Source organism: Ictalurus furcatus, chromosome 25 (assembly GCF_023375685.1).
Source record: "Ictalurus furcatus strain D&B chromosome 25, Billie_1.0, whole genome shotgun sequence".
NCBI classification, from domain to species: domain Eukaryota; kingdom Metazoa; phylum Chordata; class Actinopteri; order Siluriformes; family Ictaluridae; genus Ictalurus; species Ictalurus furcatus.
The window spans coordinates 18320329-18345740 of record NC_071279.1 but is presented as its reverse complement, the minus strand read 5'-3'; the positions used below and the strand labels follow the sequence as shown (position 1 = coordinate 18345740).

Sequence of the window (25412 nt, the reverse complement as noted above, 5' to 3'; positions counted from 1 at the left end):
CACACACACACACACACACACACACACACACACACACAAACTATATGGTAGATAAACCTGATAAACTGGCCACCTCTGTGCATATACATGACTCAACCCTAAGTGCACGGCATTTGATAGTGCCAATAATAATAATAATAATAATAATAATAATAATAATAATAATAATGTCCTAGAATGAACCATTATGTCCAAACGCGACATTTAATTATTAGATCAAATTCGGCGTTACCGTTATCGGCTATTACACGTCACCGTTATCGGCTATTGCACATCGCCGCGTCGGCTATTGCACGTCACCGCATCGGCTAATGCACGTCACCGCGTCGGCTATTGCACGTCACCGCGTCGGCTATTGCATGTCACCGCATCGGCTGGGGGTTGCAAACTTTTGCCTTTGAATGTAAGTCTAATTTGACATTCCTATCTTCTCATGTGATTAGAAGCTGATGTTGTTTCCAGTATATTGTTCTCATGGGAAAAGTGGGACGGATATAAAATATAATCCCAGCTTTGATTTCCGGACTGTCCGGAAATGTTTACTCGTAGACGTTTGTGCGCTCTGGTAGATCTTTCGCGGATAAAAACTGTTGTCCTTCATGAGAAATCCGAGGCAACAGATCAGGAAAAACAGAAACTAAACAGAGGCGGCAGAGACAGGTGTGTTTATTGGGCAACCTTTCGTTTGAGTTTGGGTTGCTTTTTATGTAAATTAGATTCGACCCTATTAATAAGTGATATAAAATGACACAGTGTTCGATGTGCATTTCAGAAGAACAACAAATCTGTTGTGTAATTTGAGTTTCGTGATGTGATGTGACGTGTCGACAGCGACGTCTCCCAGCTGCTGACTCTGGATTTACCCTCAGGCAATAACGATGCTTCACTCCTCTAACTGCCGAGCAGCAGGGACTTATCCCCAGTTTCGATGAGCGCAGTTTGTAAACTGTTATGTTCTCAGTTCACACACAGTATGTGTGTGTGCGTGTGTGTGCGTGTGTGTGTGTATAGTGTGTGTGTGTATAGTGTGTGTGTGTGTGTGTGTGTGTTTAATAGCAGCTGTCAGCACTTTGTATTCAAATGGTCCTGAAATCTCTGCTGTAATAATACATAAATAAACATAAATAAACAATGCATTCATTACTGCATTCAGTGCTTGCTGAACTCTGGATTCTGATTGGTCAGAAGGTGTTGATTGATTTTATATCACAGCGGCTCTGACGGTAGTGCAGGTTTATATTAATGCGCTCGTTCGAAAACGGTTTTTGTTTCGATTGCAACGACTCATTCACAGCACAGGGACGCTTCACTTCACAGGTCTCCCGGGTCCCAGAATGCAGTGGATAGTACCTTCCAAAAATGGTCCAAGGAAGGACAACCGGTGAACCGCAGACAGGGTTCATGGGCGCCCAAGGCTCATCGAAGGCTAGCTCGTCTGGTCCGATCCCACAGAAGAAAGGAGTCAGAACACACAGAGCATCACAGCTTGGTGTGTATGGAGCTGCGTAGCTGCAGACCGGTCAGAGAACCCATGCTGACCCCCTGTACACCACCGAAAGAGCCGACAATGGACACGTGAGCATCAGAACTGGACCATGGAGGAACGGAAGAAGGTGGCCTTTTCTTTTACATCATGTGGAGGTCGGGTGTGTGTGAGTGTGTGTGTGTGTGTGTGTGTGAGTGTGTGTGTGTGTCTTACCTGGGGAAGAGATGGCACCAGGATGCACTATGTGAAGAAGGCGAGCCGGTGGAGGCAGTGTGATGCTCTGGGAAATGTTCTGCTGGGGAACCTCGAGTTCTGGTGTTCATGTTGATGTTACTTTGACACGTCCCACCTACAGTACCTAAACACTGCTGCAGAACAAGTACACCCCTTCATGGTAACCCTGAGACACTGCAAAAATAGTTCAGGGACGCTTCGAGGAACATGACAAAGAGTTCAAGGTGTTGACCCGGCATCCAAATTCCCCAGATCTCAATCTGATCGAGCGTCTGTCGGATGTGCCGGACAAACCAGTCCGATCCACGGAGGCCCCACCTAACAACTTACAGGACTTAAAGGATCTGCTGCTAACGTCTTGGTGCCAGATACCACAGCACACCTTCAGAGATCTTATGGAGTCCGTGCCTCGACGGCTCAGAGCTGTTTTGGTGGCACAAGGAGAGGGGGACCGACACAATATTAGGCAGGTTGGCTGATTGGTGTGAATATATATATATATATATATATATATATATACATATATCTGTCAGGATATTAGTCTTTGCCCAACACTACTGATGAAACAAAATGCAAAACAAATCATTCAAAGCTCTTTCATTTGGGACCACACCACTGAAATGATTTATTTTTAACACACAGGACACACGGCTGATCTGTTCTTAACTTGATGTTGAATTCAGCCCCTTAACGCCTAAATTTCATAAAAGATTCATGGGCTTCTTTGTTTGTTTGTTGTTCTGACATGACATTATAATTTGAGTTGCGTGGCTGTAGATCTGATTGCATGGCTCTGCTATGTGGAAGCTATTAAAGCGGTGTGTTGACCTCTGACCCTGCAAACAGCAGCTTCTGTCACAAACCTGATGAGCTGATAATCACTTCAAAACTCCAATCTGAGATTCATTACATGGCAGGAGTCGTGCCGTTATCTTCCCCGTCTCATCACGGCCTGATTGGATTTTACTGTGAGGGTATCTGGATGACCGTTGAGCTGTGTGTGTGAGTGTGTGTGTATTATCTGTTATCCCAGACATACAGCTTGACATTGGGTAACAGCAGGTTGGGCAACTGAGGGCTTAGTCAGCAGTGACAGAGATGCAGTGTGTCACAGGATATATACTGTAAAACATTCTTTTGCTGTATTAAATGAGAGTCTCTGAGCCATTTATGATCTTTTCAATCTGGGATAAATGTATAGGGTTAATATCGCTAACGGTGTCGTAAACACAGCTGATTTACTTGCAGGAGCTGTGATAGGTCTGATCCTGACTGAACGTCTGGGAATGGATGGGTGGTGCTTTTCTCACACACGCTCATGTGACTCAGGGTGACTTTGGCACAATCATACTGTGACAAGTGAGGACAAGATGCTAACAGTAACCAGCGGGATCCCACGAGAAGAGAAAAGGTGTTTAATTCAGGCTTGTTTACGCACTGTGACTAGTCTGGCATAATGAATCCGAAGTGTGATGAGTTCAGCGTTCACTGGCCCAGAAACATCACGGACTTTACCCGTTACTTCCGAATCAGCATTCTGTCAAAACACAAGAATAGTTCATTAAACTGTAGTTCTGTAATGTTTACATATTCAGTATAAAGGAATCTGCTAGCAGCTTTCCCTCCTAAAGGGTCTAGGTGGAACCATTTCAGAAAAGATTCCAAGCAGAACCTGGGAGATCTGAGGCAGTGTGTTTGGTAGTTTAGGTCAGTGTGTTTGGTCATTTGGACAGTGTATTTTGTCCTTTGGGTCAGTGTGTTTGATAATTTAGGTAAGTGTTTGGTAATTGGGACAGCATGTTTGGTAGTTTAGGTCAGTGTGTTTGGTAGTTTAGGTCAGTGTGTTTGGTCATTTGGACAGTGTATTTTGTCCTTTAGGTCAGTGTGTTTGATAATTTAGGTAAGTGTTTGGTAATTTGGGACAATGTGTTTGGTAGTTTAGGTCAGTGTGTTTGATAATTTAGGTAAGTGTTTGGTAATTTGGGACAATGTGTTTGGTAGTTTAGGACAGTGTGTTTGGTCCTTTGGGCAATGTATTTTGTAATTTGGGACAGTGTGTTTAGTAATTTGGGACAGTGTGTTTGGTCCTTTGGGCAATGTATTTTGTAATTTGGGACAGTGTGTTTAGTAATTTGGGACAGTGTGTTTAGTAATTTGGGACAGTGTGTTTGGTAATTTGGGACAGTGTGTTTAGTAATTTGGGACAGTGTGTTTAGTAATTTGGGACAGTGTGTTTGGTAATTTGGGACAGTGTGTTTGGTAATTTGGGACAGTGTGTTTGGTAATTTGGGACAGTGTGTTTAGTAATTTGGGACAGTGTGTTTGGTAATTTGGGACAGTGTGTTTGGTAATTTGGGACAGTGTGTTTGGTAATTTGGGACAGTGTGTTTGGTAATTTGGGACAGTGTGTTTAGTAATTTGGGACAGTGTGTTTGGTAATTTGGGACAGTGTGTTTAGTAATTTGGGACAGTGTGTTTAGTAATTTGGGACAGTGTGTTTGGTAGTTTAGGACAGCGTGTTTGGTCATTTGGACAATGTATTTTGTCATTTAGGTCAGTGTGTTTGGTAATTTAGGTCAGTGTATTTTGTCATTTAGGTCAGTGTGTTTGGTCATTTAGGTCAGTGTGTTTGTTCATTAAGTCAGTGTGTTTGGTAATTTAGGTCAGTGTGTTTGGTCATTTAGGTCAGTGTGTTTGGTAATTTAGGTCAGTGTATTTTGTCATTTAGGTCAGTGTGTTTGGTCATTTAGGTCAGTGTGTTTGGTCATTTAGGTCAGTGTGTTTGGTAATTTAGGTCAGTGTATTTTGTCATTTAGGTCAGTGTGTTTGGTAATTTAGGTCAGTGTATTTTGTCATTTAGGTCAGTGTGTTTGGTCATTTAGGTCAGTGTGTTTGGTCATTTAGGTCAGTGTGTTTGGTAATTTAGGTCAGTGTATTTTGTCATTTAGGTCAGTGTATTTTGTCATTTGGGACAGTGTGTTTGGTCATTTAGGTCAGTGTGTTTGGTAATTTAGGTCAGTGTATTTTGTCATTTAGGTCAGTGTGTTTGGTAATTTAGGTCAGTGTATTTTGTCATTTAGGTCAGTGTGTTTGGTCATTTAGGTCAGTGTGTTTGGTCATTTAGGTCAGTGTGTTTGGTAATTTAGGTCAGTGTATTTTGTCATTTAGGTCAGTGTATTTTGTCATTTGGGACAGTGTGTTTGGTAATTTAGGTCAGTGTGTTTGGTAATTTAGGTCAGTGTATTTTGTCATTTAGGTCAGTGTGTTTGGTAATTTAGGTCAGTGTGTTTGGTAATTTAGGTCAGTGTATTTTGTCATTTAGGTCAGTGTGTTTGGTCATTTGGGACAGTGTGTTTGGTAATTTAGGTCAGTGTGTTTGGTCATTTGGGACAGCAGAGATGGGGAGAACATGCAAAACGCTACACAGACAATCAACCAAGCTCAGGATCGAACCCGGCACCCTGGAGCTGTGAGGCGACAACACTACCCACTACTACCCTCTACATGGGACTCTGTCAGTCGACGCTGTCTCGTCTTCAACTGGTCCAAAATGCAGCTGCTCGGCTCCTGACGGCACCAAAACAATCTCTCCTGTCTCCGCCTCCCTTCACTGGCTGCCGGTCAGGTACAGAACAGAGTTCACGATTTTCTTATTTGTTTTTAAATCTCTGCATGGCTTGGCACCGAGTTATATCTCTGATCTCATTTGTCTTCAAAATACCTCCAGAGTTTTGAGATTGTCTAATCAGCTTCTTTTAAACATTCCTTGGACTCAGAAGAAGTTCAAAGGTGACCAGGCCTTTTCTGTCTCAGCTCTGAGACTGTGGAACAGCCTTCCATGCCTGTAGTAACAGCTCTTCTGATTTTGGTCCCGTCTTTTATCTATGGTTTTGTCTTTTAATGTTTTTATTTCTGCTTTAGTGTTATTCTTTATATTCGTTCTTTTTTGACCTCCTTTTATTTGTCTAGTATTTCATGGCTTAGATTTAACCGAGATGACGTACAGCGCTTTGGCCGACACTCGTTGTCTTTTAAATGTGGTATATATACAAAGGTGAGTCGACTTGACTTTAAAACACGGCAAAGCAGCGAAGCAAACCACATGGGCGTGAAAGAACTGTGATCTTTCTCACTGACCATTCCGTTAGCACTCTCAGTTAGCTGGATAGAAAGCCACACCACGATGCTAAAAACGAAATGAAGCTAAACGGAGCAGCTTCTCTTAATATTTAACAACATAAATAGGATCGACTCGACACTCTGCCAAAAGAGTCAACATTACTAAACCATCAAACCACCAACTTTCCCTTTTCCAGTGTGTTTGTATAACTGCGGGATGAAGGCCAGCACTTTAGTTTAGTTATGCAATATTCCACGTTAACGTTCCAGGAAGTATCTCTTCTTACAGCCAGCTTATTAAACAGCGAGGCTCTTTTGTTTTATCATGTTTCTGTCTCAACGTTGCCGATATTTTACACCGAAACTACAGACAACGTGGAATGTGGCGCTTTAGAAAGAAACCTTCTGCACAGTCTGCTAATTTTCCCTGCACATTAAACGTTTTAACCCATTAAATACAATCAACGTAGAGTAATAAATCCCGTAATATGATCGATCTTTATAAATCCACATAAATATGCAACTTATTTCGCCACGTCGTTAGCATTCGCTAACTCAGCTAGCCGGCTATTCTACTAGCTAACCTAACTGCTAGTCAGTTCGTTCGTATTTGTCACAACATGGCCAGAGGAAGCTTTCAGAATGTGTATTGAATGGATTGAATGCAGTAGGCAAACCTGTCAAAATATAATATTACGTTAGCAACCATGAATTTGTTACTAGCTAGGTAGCTAGCTAGGTTTCAAAGCTAGCTAGCTTAGCGTGCAGGTTTCAGGATGCCACGTCACCGTCCTCTGATCTGATCGCAGACGCAATTGGAGCTTATTTCGTGGCATGATACGCTGAGCTTGGATGAAGTGTTTCGACCCAAGCACCTAAATCTACAGCGATCGTTCCACGACCGCGGTACCAGTTTCCTCTCACAGACGCTACATTTATAAAGCTGTATGCGCAGTAAAGGTCCAAAGGTTATGTTTTAAATACAGGTTTCCTTCACAATGTGCATGTTTCAGATGAACAACATGAATCACTAACTACACCTTACCTTGAACTGTACATGTAATGTATTTTTTTGTACGTTAATGTATTAATCAATTCAACATCTCACGTTTAAAGCATCCTTCTCTAAAGGCTGTCTACTAAAGGTTATGAAAAATCTACAGTTCCGTTTAGTTTAAGACACATTCGGTGGTATGAAACACCTTGAAGATTCCACAAGTTCAATCGTAATGCATCGTTAGAATTTCCCGAAGTTCACGGGAAGAAGAAAAGTCATCTGTCTCATTCTTTTGTCTTTCATTTCTGCTATACGATACTTTAAAAGTACAACACTGTTAAACGAATTCTAAACTGAAAATAACATTGTACGTAAATCATTACAATATCCTACACGTCTTCATGCTGTTAGCATAGATAACCACATTTTTGTGTATTTGCTAATCCTATGCTAAAGTCCCACCTGTTATTCATTTAATCCTTTACCGCATGGTGTTGCCATACGGCAACAACTAATTTAGCTCCCCCCTTTTTTTTTTTTTTTTGGAGGGTTCGCAAAATTTGCAAAATTTGGCAAAACTGCTTAAAGGGGAAAAAATACGAAACACTATCTGAGACAAGTTAACATTAATTTTTTTCTCATTTACACAAGTTGATATATTTTGAGTCTTCTGTTAAATGGTAAAATGTCATTGTTGCCATATGGCAACAGCATGCGATGATGGAACTGTGGTGTGTGCGTTCATGAATTGAAACAGACCTCCAGACTTTTTGTAATTGTACAAATGTTTTTTTGTACATATCTTTTGCAAATTTTACATTTTAAGATAAAGAATTAAGAAATCAAGAGAGAGGTGTAAACATTTCTTCACCCAAAACACGTTTGGATCTAATTTTTTATTTTTTTAAAAATGTATTTTAAGTGAATAAAATCAACGAATATTCTGGAGAATGCAGTAATTGTAATCTCATACATATTGTGTTATTTCTGACTGTATGATACTTTCCACCGTTGCACATTGTTGCCGTACGGCAACAATTTCCCAACTAAAACATTTTTTTAAAAAAATGTTAAAATGATATTTTAATTACTTGAACTAATTAAAAAAATCCAAAACAACTTTTTTTTTATGTAAATGTAATAATTCATGCAGTAGAGGTTTACGAGCAAAATGCAGAAAAGCACCCTTGCAAAAAAAAACCACACAAAATCAAACAAAGTTGGACTGTTGCCCAGAATATTTGTAAATAGTTAATGCATGTTTAAAAAAAACGATTTAAAAAAAATAAATAAAGTTTCATTTAATAAGGTGATATGTTTACTTCATGCTCGTTCATACTTTCCACCATTGCACATTGTTGCCATATGGCAACAATTTCCCAACGACCCCCTCTAAAAAACTGGTTTTGTTTACATTTTATTATTATTATTATTATTATTATTTTAGACATTTACTTCATGCTCTGTGGAGATACAGTGTAAATTTCATCCCACGTATAGGAAACATGACTTTCAAAAACAAATGACGTCGCCTTTAATCTGTCATCTTAAATATCACCCTGCTGTTTTACCTGTGAGAAAAAGAAATGGCACCCGTCAGAGCAAAAAAAAAAAAAACCCCAACAACCTAAAACAACAAAAGCTTTGAAGTTTCTATTGGTAACACGGGGAACGAGTCGATTGACTGACGTGTGAACGAAGGCGAACCGACTCGTTTCAATAAAACCTAAAGATCAGGACCAATTCGAATCCAGGAAGAATTAAAATATCCTGTGTTTTTTTTTGTGTGTTTGTTTGTTTCACAAGGAGCACGTCTTCCAGTTTAGTTTTCCGAGAAGTCCTGAGCCTGCAAGCTACTGAGAGTCATTAACATCTCGTCACATGCTACCTATTTAAAACCACAGTGAAGAATGTCTGGATTTTTAAAAAAAAAAAACAAAAAAAAAAACAAAACAAGAAAACAAACCTGCAGCATCTGCATTGTCATCTGCTTTCTTAAAAAAAAAAAAAAAAGACTTTATATATATTTATATAATTACGCTGGTGAAATCCAGATAAATGGAGCAATCAAGGACCAAAAGGAACTCATTAGAAAGTAAATAAATCAAGAGTTCTACTGTTTTCACTCATGTTAGAAATAGTTCTGTCTGGGGGAAAGAAAAAAAAAAAGAGTCGGCGAGGGAAAAAACGATTAATAGTAAATGAAACCCGAATTTCACTTGTGGAAATAAAAAAATAAATAAATATGTCATTGTTGCTGATGTTGGTGTTATTGTTATGGGAAGTCATGCGTTCACAAAACAAATCTGATTTTCCAGTAACTCTCACGTTTTCTCTCCACGGCTCTCACGGCCTTATATTTATTATTCCAGCCCATGTGAGATGAGATTGCACTTTAATAACCTTGAGGGATGTGCGTGTGTGTGTGTGTGTGTGTGTGTGTGTGTGTGCGCGCGCACTGGTTAGTATTAAAGAGTGTTTCTAAACAGTCTCTGCTCACCTGACCGGCTGAACAAGCCTTTTTCCCCTTCTCACACAGCCCAGGTGAAGGAGCCGGTCAGACTGGAAGAACACACACTTCATGTGTCTGTACACACAGTATGTGCGCCAAGACAAATGCTGTGTGATCGTACGAACATCCGCTTCCCCGAAGTCTGATGTCTCGAAGTGTCAGATGCAGCGCTGTTCAAAGATACGCATATTTAATGCATTTATAATCATCATCATCATCATCATCATCATCGAGCATTTATACACTTTTATCCTGATAATTATGTAAACGTTACACATGAGCCGTTTTGAAATTTCAACTGCAGAAGATTCAAACAAATCCAAATCTCAAAGCCACGCCCCTTGATTAGGTTACAACACCTGAATGCTGGTGCAAGAGGGCGGAGCTTTCAGGATAAACATGCAACATGACTGACAGGCAAACACAAACGCCTCCTTGACCTGATTTATTATACTTGCTTCCACCACAGTGCTGTTGAATTCTCAATTCTGATTGGTCAGAAGGTTTAATTTCAGTAATTACATATTTAATTATTTTTGTTCTTTTATATGTGTCACTGTGGTCGTACAAGAGGAATAAAACACTTCAGGTCATGCTGTCACCGTAACTCTGCTTCATCTCACCATTGCGTCATTGATTATTTTTCTAAATCCTTTACCACGCTGAGCCTCAGGTCATCTCAAATATTAGCGCACGGCCAACACGTCCTAAAAGTTCCCAGCATGCCCTAGCAGCCACGTTAGCTTTGTACTTTAATGAATAAATGCATGTGTGTGGGTGTGTGTGTGGGGGGCGGGGGGTGTTTAAAAATCACTTTAACGTGCTCATCATTTAAACTGCAGCATTCCCTTTTTCCTCAGTGTCACAAACGACTCGTTCAATGATTCGTTCTAAAGGATCCATTCGAAACTCCTCCTTTCGGAGAGCATACTCTGCTCTGATCGGTCAGACGTCCCAGTCTGTCGTGATTGGTCTACCGCTGAAGACCAGAGGCGGGGCTTTTTGTTAAAAACCTACGTAGGTTAGTACAGGAAGTAAAGTCTGGAATCACTAACGACTCGACTCAGCTGTTCAGAATCGATTCCTTCTTTTAGGAGTCAATAACTCCGTTTGTCCTCCGCTTTGACTGTTGAAACATTCACAAACAGCTACGTATATAACACACTACATGAAAGGGAATATCTGAAAAACCGTAATAGGTGCACTTCAATTCTCAAGACGTCACTTTTTTGTTTGCTTTTTCAAAGAATAAACATTCTCAATAAAAGCGTTTCCTCTTCCTCTTTGCTAAAGATCAGTCGTGTCTGATAAAGATCTCAGAATCGCTGCTTCTGCTGAGGCTCAGTGTCGGGAAACTGAATTAGAGGAAATATTCCTGGAAAAAGAAAAAACAGCATAAGGAAGTTTATAAAGTTTCCAAGACTAATAACTAAAGTGATACAGAGCTCCAGAGAGAGGCAGAAAAGAAATGGTTGTGTGTTGGAGGCAAAAGTGCTTTAGGGCTAAATAAAAGACTTGTTAAATACAGCCATGTTCCCATGAGAATGCAGGTCAAACACCTGTCTCTGAGTTTCGGCACACTTCAGTCAACGGGACAATGATCTGTTTACAATCAGAGGAACTTCTAATCCAAAGCTAATGCGTGTGTGTGATGTGATGGGAGCTGGAAAGCAGGCTCACTAATTCTGAGACTTACAGAGTGGGGGGATGGAAAGTTTTTTTTGTTTTTTTTTTCAATAGCACAGCAGCGATCCTCTTAAATACAGTGACCTCCTGAGGAGAAGCAGCTGAGTCAGAAACATGAGTCGGATATCTGAGACGCCACTCCGTCTTTTAAAGCTCCCACGTGGGATCAGCGGTATACGGACTTGGACCGAGTTCACTCGGAAAAACAGCATGCAATTTCCTGTACAACAAAGCAGGTGTGAGCTGATTAAACCACGCTCCATTTGACCGGTGTCCTTGTTTTCAAAGTATTGGCACCCTTCACTACAATTAATGAAATTTTCCACTCCAAAAAAAAAAAAAAAAAGAAGAAGAAGAAGAAGGCCGAAACTGCACAGCTTTACCTCTATTCACAGCATTCTCATAAAAAACAACAACAACAACAACAACAAAAAAAGGCTTTTGGGTAATAATATTGCATTTTTCTCAGAAATATAAACGGTTCCACATTTAAACCATAATCAAATGCATGTGGTCTGTAAAACTAACTAGCAAGATAGATAGATAGACAGACAGACAGACAGACACTTCATTCAACCAAAAGGGAAATTCAAGAAATTCAAAAATATAAAAAAAAAATAGAAATATAAATGAAACAATCATAATTGCAGGGTGCCAATAATTTTGAAACCAATGGTTCTCAATTCTCCAGCTGTGATCCTTGGAGATGTTTTATCCACTCGAACCGTCCTCTTCACAGTGTGTTGAGACGATATAGACACACGTCCAATTCCAGGTCGATTCATAACATTTCCAATTCTTAATTATTGCCCTGATGGTGGAAATGGGCATTTTGAATGCTTGTGCTATTTCCTTATAGCCACGCCCCATTGTGTGAAGCTCAACAACCTTTTGCCGCACATCACAGCTCTATTCCTCGCTCTTACCCATTGTTATGAATGACTAAGGGAATTGGCCCTGTGTGTTACCTCATATTTATACCCCTGTGAAACAGGAAGTCATGGTTGAACAATTTCCTGTTCCTAGTCACCCAGGTGTACTAACAATTTGAAAATGTCGATGGGAATATACTTCAGATCTACTGTTCTCATATGAATTCATCGGGGTGCCAATAATTATGTATAAAATAGCAGTAGTTTTCATTTGGAACTTTTGGAGTGGACTGTATAAAACCGTACATCTGAGAGTACACTGAACCCTATTCCACTTGCATGTATGTAATGTCCCCGCCCTGTGCCCCATACCGCCTGGGACAGGCTCCAGGTTCCCCGTGACCCAGTAAGGATGATGGATGGACGGGCGGATGGATGGATGTAATGTAATGTAATATGTACGTAATGTTGTCAGTTTCAAATGTATTGGCACCTCTCCATACACTGATTTACAATTTCCACTCAAGCAATTAGAATAACTAGTTTGTTATAAAACAATAATAAAAAAGCCAGGGGTGCAGTAGTGGCTCAGCGGTTAGATCGGTGTACTACCGATCGAAAGGTCGTGAGCTCAAATCCCGGCACCGCCAAGCTGTCTCTGCTGGGTCACTGAGCAAGGCCCTTAACCATCAACTGCTCAGATGAGAACGAGATCAATGTAAGTCGCTCTGGATAAGGGTATCTGCCAACTACCGTATATATATATATATATAATCAGTTGTTATCACTTATATGCAGCATGACGTGCAGTAAAGTTGTTTACAGAATAAATATTTCTGCTGATGGCACTTGGGCGTCTTTCTACGCGCTGCATCATTAAATTTGCATGAGTTTCAGCTCAAACCGAAACAGTTCCATTGTTGTTTAAACAGCCGTTAAATAATCAAGCAGACTTGTTCCAGCAGCTCGTGCTCCGTCGGTTAAAGACTGAACGAAGGGTGGGGGTGAAAAAAACTGTCACTTAAGGGCCTCCGTGGGGTTTTTAACACCATTCAACACACACCGTGGGGTTTCCCTCCAAAAGCCCCGCAGCTAAACTAATCCGCATCGCACACACCGATCAGTCCAAAACCCCTGACGGTCCGATATCCTTCCATTAATGCGAATCAGCTCTTACGATTACAGCGAATGCAGGTATACTGCAGAGAGGAAGCGGAATTGACACGGGGCCTCGGCTCAAACGTGAGGAATGAACCACGCCAGGTCACGCTGTAATAGGAAATGAATCAACTCTAGTTCATGTCCCTTTAACAGCATGTCCTGAAGTCTTTTATTCCCCTTACGCCGCAGCACTAGATCTTTTCTTTCCTCTCTCGAAGTTAATAAAGTTAATAAACGTCAGGACATTCTGCAGATGTTTCTAAAGTGTATATCCGTTTGTTTGTTTGTTTGTTTTTTACCACCGTGATTATTTTCCGGTAGCACCAAGTGTTTAATTCCTCAGCAACTTTGCCTACAATGACTTTTTATGTCGTACTTTTTATCCGTTTATAGTTACATTTAACGTTCATGAAGCAAGTCAGTTCCTGCTCTCACTTACGTTACAGCAGCTATAAACACTCTCTCCATCACCTCTCTTTGTTTTCTCTCTCCTGAAGTTAGCAAGACAAAAAAATAAAAAATAAAAATGCAGCTTGTTACCGAGAATCTGTGAAGTGTAAACCCCTCTGTCCTGGAGATGTCAGGACACTTAATATATACATGATAAATAAGCGCGCCCTTATAGGAAACCTCACCGTGACGACGATTACACGGTTTGTTCCTCCGTTTATGTAGGAGGCCCGCCGGGGAATGAGCTGCTATTACAGTATTATTATTATTAAATACAGTAAATACTAAATATATTCCCTAGATTTGATCTTTTTCTAACTTGCAGTCCAAATCTGGGTTCCTTCCAGTATTTTTCCGGTTAAATTGGAAACATTTGACACCTTAAAAAAAATTTGTTTAAGTGTAAACACACATGACTTTCGAACATCCACAAACACAACACACTTGTCTGTTTGGAATCTGTTTACACATACACATTCAGAACTGTGTGTGTGTGTGTGTGTGTGTGTGTGGTTTCACTCATCCTTCAGCTGCCCGTGTGTAAACATGAGAGAGTTTATCGAGATGCTAAATAAGCTCATGGTAACGGTTATGGTGCAACGGTTAGTCTGGGGAAAGTCCAGGACCAGTGACACAGCAACATGAAGATGTTTCAGGCTGTGTGTGTGTGTGTGTGTGTGTGAGAGAGAGAGAGAGAGAGAGAGAGAGAGAGAGAGAGAATTCAGAACGGGCTGGAAAGGTGTCACAATCCCACACCCCGGGTGCTCCCTGCAGTTCCTGGGTTCTTCACACCTCCAGTGGAGAGGATTATCCCGTGAGGACTCCTCACAGCAGGCCGAAGCACCGCCCTGTGAAATTTCTCCCCTCTGGTCGTTTTCTCAGCATCTACATCTAACAGGAAATCTTCATAAGCGCCTTCCCAAACCAGCACAAATGGTCCGGAAGAGCCAGGCAAAAAGACACATGGGAACCAGGATGTGAAAACCAGAGGTCCCTGACCTCTGACGGTAACGCTTTCGGATACGGATGAACTTTCTAGTAACTTCTATTAACTAACTAGACACTCTGATTAAGGAAGTAGTAAGTAACAGCGCGCAGATGAATGCGGTAGTTCACTATTAGCTCATCGATAACGGCCTCCCGGAGAACTACTAAGAAACTATATACATAGACAAGATTGTTTACGTAATCAGTAGGTAATAGCGGACTTATGATTAGGGTAAGCTGTTTGTGAAGGACCGGGACAGTCAAGGCACAAGGGACACAGTCCCCCCCCCCCCCCCCCCGCAAAAAAGTTTAATGAATCAAAATATATATTAACAAATAAATCAAATAAATTCAAATGATCAAAATCAATATTTAGGCCTATGCAAGAGGTGAACTTGTAACACGGGCCACGTGGTATTCAATTCGTTACAAAGTGAACAGAACCAAACAAATAAATCAACACACAGACGGACTAGTCCACTTTAGACACTATTATACACGTTATAATACATAATTATGTATTATAATGAATAAGTAAGTAAAGAAAACGAACACAAAACATCCCACTCTCCCTACACTCGATCTGCCTCTTGGTACGGGCAAGCGGGACTGAAAATAGCCGTGAATGCGGCGTGTCGGCCTTTAATGCGCACCGACCCCCATCGGATATTCCCATACGAACGCCCCACCTCCCCGTACCTCATACCCCAACAAACACCCCCCTACCCCCCACCCCCGTCCCCGTCCGCTCCTCAGCTCATCCCACACAACGCTAACTTACCTCAAAGAAAACAGTATTAACAGAAGTGTGTACAGAACAATACGAACCAGGATGTGTGCACTCCGACTCGTTCAATAATCTTAATATGTCTTAATATGCAAATACGCAAACCACTGAGCGAACGGAAATTTAAAAAACTGAAGATAACGCGTTTTTTCCCCGCGAGTTATGATGAATAAATATCATGTGCAACCAAACCCCGAGGTCAGTGTAAGGTTTGGGAGCGTTATCCCTTCTGAAGGATGTAGTAACACTTGAGTCATGATCAGGGAGTTATCAAGATCTCCAAATAACGAAGGATTTGGTAACACCCGAGTCAGTACTAGCGGGTTACCGCGGTAACCACGAGGTAGAAAACTTACACAGAACCGTATATTTCCGTGAGGTACATTATATAAGTAAATCACTGTATAAGTTACAGTTTGTCTGGTGTTTGGGGTGCGTATGGCTGATGACGAACCGTTCCAGAAGTCTCCATGACTCTCTAGTGATTCAGCGATTCAGTGATTCATTGAGGACCTAAGTGGGCGTCTCTTTATGCACGTGTTAATAATAACGTGGGGGAAAGAAATGATTACGAATAAGGGTGAAGTTCAAAGGCATGACGGAGAATTGCCCACGGGAGTGAAGTCCCGAAACGTGCTTTAAAAAGCCGTTTCTTTACAACGATCCATAGTTAGGAGATAGTTCTCTAGAGGAAGGAATGCTAAAACGTAGTCATTATTAACAGCTTACCCGACACGCATGTCCGCTATTACATATTGATTGACAGTTACATTTACGACAGAGCGACTTACAGATCGATAAATAAACCCCGATACTGGTTCACTAGGTCACGGACTAAAAATACCCTCGGTCTTAAAACTCTGTTGGGGGTAATATAGTGAGAAAAGCAGACAGATCATTTTTTTTGTAATATAAAGTGCTAAGTTAAGTACTTTAGGAAGACGTAGGTCTTTAGACGTGGTTTGACTCAGCAGTTCGGACATCTAGGGGAGGTTCAGTCCACCACCGAGGTGGCAGAACTGAGAAGAGTCTTGAAGCGGGCCTTCCTCGTGTCCTGAGAGACGGTGGGACCCGTCGAGCGGTGCTCGAGGTTCGGAGGGCGCGTGATGGAGTGCGGGTTGTGATTAGTGCTTTGACGTACGTGCTGGTCCGTTTTTGTCTTTGTAGGCAAGCATCGGTGTTTTATATCTGACGCAGAGAGCTACAGGAAGCCAGTGGAGGGAGCGTAGCGATGTGGAGGTGTAGGAGAAGGTTCAAAACAAGTCACGCAGCTGCGTTCTGGATCGGTTGCAGAGGGCGAATGGCGCTCAGAGGACGACCTACCACGGGTGAGTCGTAGCGGTCTCGAAATGATAAGAGACTGGACCGGCACCTTAGTGGGCCTTATGGATAGACATGGACGAATCCGTCCGACGTTGTAAAGGAGAACCCGACACGAGCGTATCAGATTAGCAATACGACAGGGAAAGGACTGTTGATTGTCCGCGGTTGTGTGCAGGGACCGAATTTCTGAGCCGATCGTGAACTACTGCATTCATCTCTGCGCGGTTACTTGCTAATTCGTTAATCAGAGTTTCTAGTTAATTAGCAGTACTTACGAGAATGTTCATATCGCGTTATTCACTTATTCCTGTCTGTATTCTAAAGCGTTACCTCCGACCTTTCAGACTATTCTCGTCTGGACACGTTTCAAGAGCGAGCGCGCGCGAGGAACAACTGCGCGAGCTCTTAATCACTGTCGAGAGATAAACGCCGCACGAGGTCGGTCTGGAAGTGAAAACAATACGGCAGGGGTTTGTGTGCATGTGTGGCGTTTCTCTTTCTTTTCTCAGCGCGCACGAACCAGAATAACCACTCCCGTCTTCATGGGGAAAAAAAAGTGTGTACAAGGTCAGTCACACCGGGGCTGAGCCTAAAAGCGGGCCGAAAGCTGCTGGGTTGGTTTCACACCGATTCGTACATGATAAAAGCCCTATTCGGACGGGATTGGTCTTCATGAGCGGTGTGCAAATTACTGTAATTATTTCCATAGTATATCTGGGATTTCAGTCTGGATCCGACGTGGATTTCATTCTAAAAAGACCGCGTTGGATCCTGTGGGTATGGGGGTGTGTTTTTTTTTTGCCTTCCCTTCAGTATAAAGACACCCCAGGAAGCGCTCGCTCTTTTTTTCCATGGTCTCATTCCGAAACCAAAAACAATACCGAGTTTAAAGTGGAGACGAAAGACGTGTCAGAGATCAGCAATGCTACCGGGAGATTTCTTGCGAGTTAGGGACTTCCTAGTACAGCTACAGCATACATTCACGTTCTGATCCTGTCGTGTACACATGATCGAGCGTGGCCACGCCCACAACAAGGCGTGTATTCAAAGAAGGCATATGTTGTTGTATTTCCTACAGGGCTCACTTATCCCAAACTGAGCCGTCTTCCGAGCACACGGATACGCACTACAGATTACAGACAGGTTTCTAAACACCCGTCGGACGAAAGTCTAATCTAAAGTGAACTGACGATTGCGGCTTTTACATCTAGCTGATCCGGATCGCACTTATACAGCACTTGTAGCACACAAAATATATTAGGGTGTTATTACATACTGGTTAATTACTCGGTAATTATTGGTGTAGTTAATTATTAACTAAGCCGTAATGACCGAGTGTCATGCTGTGTTCTACTCGGAACTCGGAGGTCCTACTCGGAAAGTAGGGGAGGTGTACCCGACTCCAACCTCACCGAGTAACGCCAAACCAACATGGCCGCCCACAACACCAACAGGAAACAATCTGAATTTGAATTTGATGCGGGCGGCTGCAGGAAGCCAGCGGAGGGAGATGACGAGCCGTGTGACAGGGGTTCTTTTGGGCCGGTTTTTATATAACAAATTTGTGTATATATCCATGGAAGTAAATGATAACTAGATTAATAACACATATGTTTTATACATCTATGACTTAGTAATAAATAAACGGATAACGTTCATTCGGTACCTCCAGGGTTTGTGCGATCGCCGGAACGGACGCAAAATCGAGCACACGTCGTGCGATTTTTCAGAATCACCGCAGAGTCGGGCCGAGATGAGTCACGTGACGTCATCACGACCTCTTCCGTTCACGTGCGTCGAACACGAGTACAGCTAAAGGGGCTCGCGAAAGACCGCGCGGAACGATTTCGTGCGATTTCGCCGATTCAAAAACGCCGCAAGATCAAGAATTTTTCCCAAAAACAATCACATAAAAAAACCCAATCATGCTCGCGACGTGATGGTCGAAAAGCGTTCCCTTTCCATTTGAAGATAAACATTTTGAACTTCATAGTTCATAGATCACACTGACAAATGATGTGTCATGATGAGATTAGGTAACCGATCACACCTTTTACTTTTTTTTTTTTTTTACCTTCACAGGATTCGTTTCTCATACGCTGCTCGTCACAACGCACACAATGACTTCAACTGATAAAGTAGACTTTTAAAAGTTTTACCCTGCCACTACCGCCGTCTTTGAAGGTCTATAGTGACGCTGTCAGCAATACAGCGATAAAGTTACAGGTTTGGAACTGTTATACTAAAGATTAAAAAGTAAGAGGTGCTCGTGTCCATCCGCGAACACGGAATCAAACTGGGTAGAGTTCTGAAATCATGGTAATTGTTAACGTGTGTGATTTAATTAGATGAACAGTGTGGAAAATCCTCTCGATTCAAAGCCCTTTTCTTCACAAAAGAGCTCGCACGATGGAGGACAGGAACGGAGTGGCGATGAGGATTAGCACGACCCCTCAGGCGACACACGACAAGAGCGAGGGCGCAGGAAAGACCGCCGAGATTCCCGTCAGCTCCCATACAGCTACTGCGACGGGGCTAGTGACTGATTATCTAAAGCCAGGAACAATGAGACGAGGACACACGGCCCGAGATCATTAAAGCAGATACACTGACAGTCTGCACTCAGAGAACACACATTCATGTAAATCTGTACATAATCAGCATCTCGTTGATTGACCTGGAAACGATACAGTTCTGACAATTCTGCCATTTCACGTTGAAGTTTTAACCAAGAATGAAGCTTTATTTATTCCTAATTTTACATAATATTTTAGCAAACATTCAACACGTGTGTGTGTGTGTGTGTGTGTGTGTGGAAGGAGTCATCAGCTGATGTGTGATGTGGCCACAATGGTCACATCTGGTTGTGATTGGTTACTGAGGTAACAGTAGTACATACCAAAGATTTATTTATTTATTTTAATTAATTAATTAATGAATTATTATTTTTACAGTTTTTTCATTAATATGTAGTTAAACATCTTTTTCTCTCCCAGTGAGCAATACTGATAGCATTCCTTCATGTACAGTGTTAGTAATCTATATTATAATGCATTGTTTTTTTTTTTTTTTTAATCTTAAATAGATTTTATAACTCATAGTTAACGCGGAATCAAAGCAGCTCGTGGTTTCCCCCTAGTGGTCAGGTCGGGTTACTGCTTTCCATTTATTTAGAAAAACATTTATTTGGGAAATGTACTGACAGGAAAAAAAAAAAAAACACAACAACAACAAACATTTCATTTCAAAATGAATTACAGTTAGAAAATACGTGGCATTATTGTCTAAAAATACATCTTCATAATCTATAAGCTGTAACCTTTTGTTCCAAACTGTCCCAAACTGTTAAAAAAAACAAAACAAAAAAACCAATAAACATCTCGTGTAAATAAATAAAATTACTTTTACTAACAAATGAATCACATATTAAAAATAGTACTTAATCATCGAGCATCTTACACACTAAATTTTTTAATAATTAAAGTTAAAGGAAAAATTTTGGCACCCCCTTGGTTTCTGATTGAAGACAATTACAATATAGAAAATACAATATAGCTCTATAATGCAGTTTAGAATAAAAAAAAAACATTCAGTCGTGTTTTCTGATTAAAATCAGGTTACGACATCTCGCCTAAATATTACGGCGCTCGTTCTTTTACTCAGCGAAGCTCAAACGCTCGCGTGCTTGCCGACATGATCTAGTCGGTTTATTTCGAATGATCCCCGTGAAGGTTTTTAATGACTTGAAACACGACACTTTAAGACTTTAAGCAGGAAAAGGCAAACAGGGTGAACCTCTCGAGCCGTTTTGCTGTGAATCAGGAAAACATCTCTCACGTGCCCTAAAGCAAAGTAAATATTGACTTTTCATGGAGCTTGGAGAAGAACACAGAAAGACAGAGTGTTTAGAGAGACAAAAAAACCCAAACATCTTTATAAAAAGAAAGACGCATGAAAACATCACCAAAGCATGGAAGAAATTAACAGAAAAACACACAGAGACCCAAACTAAACATTACATTTTACGATCAAGTAATATCTGAATCCGTCTATAAAATGAAACAACGCCAAGTGAGGGTGCACAAACTTTCGCTCAAGTATAAATACAGCTTGAAATGGCTGGAAGATTATAACGAATCACAGGTTATGTGCTGGTGTTTTCCCTCGAGTCTTTTAGTTCTTTTTTTACCACAGAAACCTGACAATGATTACAATTTTTTTTAGAAACGTATTTAATAAAGAACAACTTTTTTTTTTTTTTTATCAGTTTATAGTTACATTTAACGTCGCGGAATGTCCACAAAGCCAGTTGGTTCCTGTTCTCGCTTACGTTATAGCAGCTATAACCATTCGTTCCCTCTCCAGCATCTCTCTCTCTCTCTCTCTCTCTCTCTCTCTCTCTCTCGTGGAATTAATAAATAAATAAATAAAAAAGCTTGGAATGCTAACGAGAAGCCGCGAGGCGTAAAACCTACAGTATAAAACGTACGGCTTTTACCTCGCGCCGTTCACCGTATCGGCGATTCTTAAAAATCTGTTTGCTGTAGAAACGATGACGTATCTGAACGATGTCAAATCGGTATTAATATCAACAGGAAGCTGTGATTTGCCGCTGCGCTACTGTCAGAGCTGCTGCTGTAGAAAATTCATCTCTGAATCAGTTTTGATCGACCAGGTGAAGACATGAGAGAGGAAACATCGTGACGTCACGAATACTTCCCGTCGGTACCTGCCGATAAATATCTAAATCGAGATCTTTAATACACACCATGCGGCGAGAATGATTTAAATACGGCAGAAATACGGGGTAAGAATGTTATGAATAACACTTGCATACATTATATTTTTTAATACCTATTAGAGATTTCCTATTATAACACACACACATATAAATATATATATATATATATATATATATATATATATATATATATAAACGTAGTGTAATTATAATACAGCATATATATTCTCAATAGCTGCTGTACATATTGACTGCCCGTAGCCTTGTTATTTACTTATTTATTGCATGTATGCGTATATTTTATTTGACATATTCTCCCTCTCTATCTATCCATCTATCTATCTATAATGGAGTAGAAACCCGATTTAGCCCGGGCTGTCACGGTTCACAGGAAGACTCTGAAAGGGGGTTTTTCCAACGCTTTTGACAAGGGCTGAAAGTATTCTAAAAATATTCCGTAAATGAAAGCGAGATATTCGGAGCATGTGGCAGGACCAGACGCGCTGACATTCATACCTCCAGCTCGTCCGTCAGCGTCGTCGTCACGTCTGTCCGATTATCTCCTGACAGCTGCTGTACACCCGCACCAGGCAGTTCAGCCTCGGCTTAGAGCTCTGAGAGAAGAACGCAAACGATTAACACGTCTCCCTGAAGCTTTTCCCCAGCTACTGAAGTTACATGTAAATAAGCCTGGCATCGGGAGCAACTTGTGTTTCAGTGTCTTGCCCAAGGACACTTCAGCACGTGGGCCAGGAATCGAAGCGCCGACCCTAGCAGGGCGATGAGTGAACGACCCGCTCTAGCACCTGAGCCACAGCCGTCTCAGAATAACGGACTTCCTGGTCGCACAACTGCACTTTCAGACCATGTAGTACACGGATATATAAGGGATTTAATTATAATTGCACTATCCGGTGTCACCCAGACGAGGACGGGTTTCATTCTGAGTCTCGATGCTTAAGGCTCTGGGTTAGATCCCCCGCACTGCCAAGCTGCCACTGTTGAGCAAGACCCTTAACCCTCTGTGCTCCGGGGCGCTGTATCACGGCCGACCATACGCGCTGACCCCAGGTTCCTAACAAGCTGGGATGTGCAAATAGTGCACGTCACGGTGCTGTAATGTTTACATGACTTCCTCCTGATATCGTCTCAGGAGGGGGGCTCCCTCGCAGCCGCCGCCGCTGGCGTTCTCAATAGGGTTACATTTATCAACTTAAAAGGCATATCCTGAATTTCTAAAAAAGCTCAAAAGCTGTAAAGCTGATTCGTGACAATGTCCGTTGTTACAAGCGCTATACAAAATGAAACTGAATTGAATTTGAACTCGCAACCTTCTGATCAGAAGCTCAAATTAACCCTCCGACCTCCGCTCTCAATAGTTTGTGGGTAATATTTTAGGGTAATATCCCACCCCCCAACGTGTCTATCACTGATCCCCCCCTCCCCCCCAAAAGAACGTCGTTAGGCAAAGAGAACCGGATACAGAAACCGTACCGTACTACCCCGTGAAGCACGAGGGACTCCGAACGGACCTGCTGCCCGAGTGCAACGAATACAAACCTGGAAGAGCGGGACAACACTGCTGACTCCGTCGGGCTCGGCAGGATCCTTGAGCAAAATGCACAGGTAGTAGATGACGGTTTGCTGAAAATGAAACGCACTCGTTAATATGATCAGATAGTCAGTACGCTAGTATTTCTAGCTCCGCCCCCAGGTCCCGGGTCAGTTCTTCTGGCACCCTACGGTACGACTCACTTGGCAAGGAAATGAATGAGAATACGTGTGAGGACAGATTTGAGCTCGGATATATATACGTACGGATTACGACTCGTTACGTCTCTAATAAATAAAGACCGTTTCCTCACCATGTGGATGGCCTCGTTGATGACGATGTCTTTGATCCTGCTCATCTCGATGAAGGTGGTGCTCTCCCGGCCCGAGGCGTACGCGGCGGACAGCTGGACGCCGAGCGAACCGACGACCAGCAGCGTCTCGTGGTCTACCTTTACGAAGTGAATGTGCAGCAGCATTCCTGACAAAGTCACGAAGATGGCGCCGGACAGAACCGCCGTGTTCTACAACACACAGCGTGGACATTCACACCACAGCGCCGGCACATTCCGGATCGGAACAAATCACGGCTTTATATCAACGCGCTCGTTCTGATACGTTACCGCCATCGATAGCGGCGGCTCGTTCGCAGGGACTCGTGTTTTATTTATTTATTTATTTATTTATTTAACACTTACAGAAGGAGTCTCCAGTGTCAGCGCTTTGGAAAAGCTGTAACTTTAAAATCTTCAGGATTGATAAGCTGCCTTTTGCTTACTTCAAGAAAGAGAAGGAACAGACGTGATTACGTTCTTTTCTCTCTAAATACACGTCTTTTCTGGTTGCTCGTAATAACACGTTAAAGTCTATATATATATATATATAAACATTTCTTATTTTGTCTGGATGATGCTTATGGAGAGTCGATTTAAGGTTGTTTTAGGAAAATATAAGATAGATAGAAAGTAAATAAGTAAATAATTAAGACAATAATCTCCAAAGCACTTCAGAGCATTACTGGAATTTAACATAAATCATTATTCCGATTTCTGTTGCTTTATATACTATTTACTACTTTCTCAGGCAAATGTCACTGACAATATATAAATATATATAAACTTTCTATACATAAACTGAAATTTTATATATATATATGCATACATACACACTCTATGGGTCAAAAGTTTGTGGACACTCGACTGAAACGTTTCTCACGATGTTAAAAAGCTTCTGATCTGAAGCTGTGTGATTAAACGTGTGAAATCGGCGTCGTAGACGAAAACATAATCGTCCCGACGTGTTCGTTTCTTTCATTAGAAAACTAACATCTTATTTAAACGGACGACTCGGAGAGAAATATTTCGGAAAAGCAGGAGATAAGAGTCCGGCGTCGGTGTGAACTCCTTTAATACTGTTTAAAAATCATCTCGGGGAAATTCCTCAAGAAATCGCTCGAGAAAACGCAGAGAATACATTTCTGGAAATTCTAGACGAAAAGGGCGTCGACTTTCAAGATGCTAAAATACTCAATTATTTAGATTTATTTTGGATTTTTTATCACAGCATAATTCCCATCGTTCCATTTGTTTTACTCCAGAGATTTGATGACTTTATTATTATCCTAAAATGTGGGAAATAAAAATAATAATAAGAAAGAAAGAGTGTGTCTAAACTTTTAATGAGTATTGTGTGTGTAATATATATGTATATATAGTTTATTTAGTGATATTTAGGGTGAGGGAGGGGGTGGAGGTCTAGAATCCTGACCTACAGCATCTAAAGAATCAGGATATGTTTTTAAATAATTTCTGAATAAAAGGGTTCATTCATTTCACCATATTCCTTCACAACAGTGTCATTATGTGAGCATATATAAATGTATAAATGTATGTATAAATCTTGCACTATGCAAACAGGACAGATGTGTAAATAAAATCTGATTATAGTTAGTATAATGACTCCACTCCTCACCTGTGTCAGATAAAAGGCAGTATAAGCGAGCAGCCACACGGTACAGGTGAACGCCATCACCCTGCCGAGAGACAGCTTAGCAGAGCTGATGGTGAACTCCCTGCAGAAAGGAGAATAATTCTGGCAGGATAATTTAATCGTCTTTCCACTGATATCCGTGAACTCTTCCTTCTCAGCCATGTTGGATAGAAACCCCTGTCCCAAACGAGGACTAGAAAGACAACGTTTATTATTATTATTATTATTATTATTATGATTATTATTAAATATTATTGCTCATACTGAGTCACGATTTAACACGATTAACTTCCCAGATTATCTTTAAAAAAGAATGATAAATCCCGCAGAAAGAACTCGGTGCGCATAAACGATAGCTGCACGACCTTCAAAATTTACTGCGCGCTGCATTCTGGGAAATCGAGTTCTATACTTCCTCATAATGTCACTTAATTTCATTTTCAACCTTTCATGTAATAAATATTTGAACGAATATTAGTTTGTACATTTTATATTAAACTTTAAATGGCTCACAGGG

The 25412-nt window shown here is 41.3% G+C and overlaps 1 protein-coding gene across 3 annotated transcripts; it reads right to left on the bottom strand.

Annotated features, from left to right (window-relative positions):
• Positions 1-2253: 2253 nt before the first annotated feature.
• Positions 2254-25280, bottom strand: pigh (phosphatidylinositol glycan anchor biosynthesis, class H). Of its 3 annotated transcripts, XR_008384628.1 has the most exons (6): positions 24878-25280; positions 23221-23430; positions 22916-22999; positions 21872-21969; positions 9337-9518; positions 2254-3257 (listed from the first exon to the last, which is right to left on the bottom strand). XR_008384628.1 is itself a non-coding variant. In XM_053613752.1 (5 exons), the coding sequence occupies exons 1-4, from the start codon at positions 25055-25057 to the stop codon at positions 21898-21900; spliced, it is 546 nt and encodes a 181-aa protein (XP_053469727.1). In that variant the 5' UTR covers positions 25058-25280; the 3' UTR covers positions 7698-9518; positions 21872-21897. The 3 variants fall into 3 exon arrangements, 2 of the variants coding, with proteins under 2 accessions (XP_053469727.1, XP_053469725.1); XM_053613752.1 differs by lacking the exon at positions 2254-3257 and having other exon boundaries at positions 7698-9518; XM_053613750.1 differs by lacking the exons at positions 2254-3257; positions 9337-9518 and having other exon boundaries at positions 20842-21969; positions 24878-25088; positions 25160-25279.
• Between the last annotated feature and the right edge of the window lie 132 nt (positions 25281-25412).

Coding starts and splice junctions, on each gene's coding strand:
- pigh (XM_053613752.1), bottom strand. CDS start 25,057: ATGGCTGAGAAGGAAGAGTTCACGGATATCAGTGGAAAGACGATTAAA. Junction 23,431..24,877: donor CTGCCTTTTATCTGACACAG/GTGAGGAGTGGA, acceptor TGTGTGTTGTAG/AACACGGCGGTTCTGTCCGG. Junction 21,970..22,915: donor GTGTTGTCCCGCTCTTCCAG/GTTTGTATTCGT, acceptor TTCTTCTCTCAG/AGCTCTAAGCCGAGGCTGAA.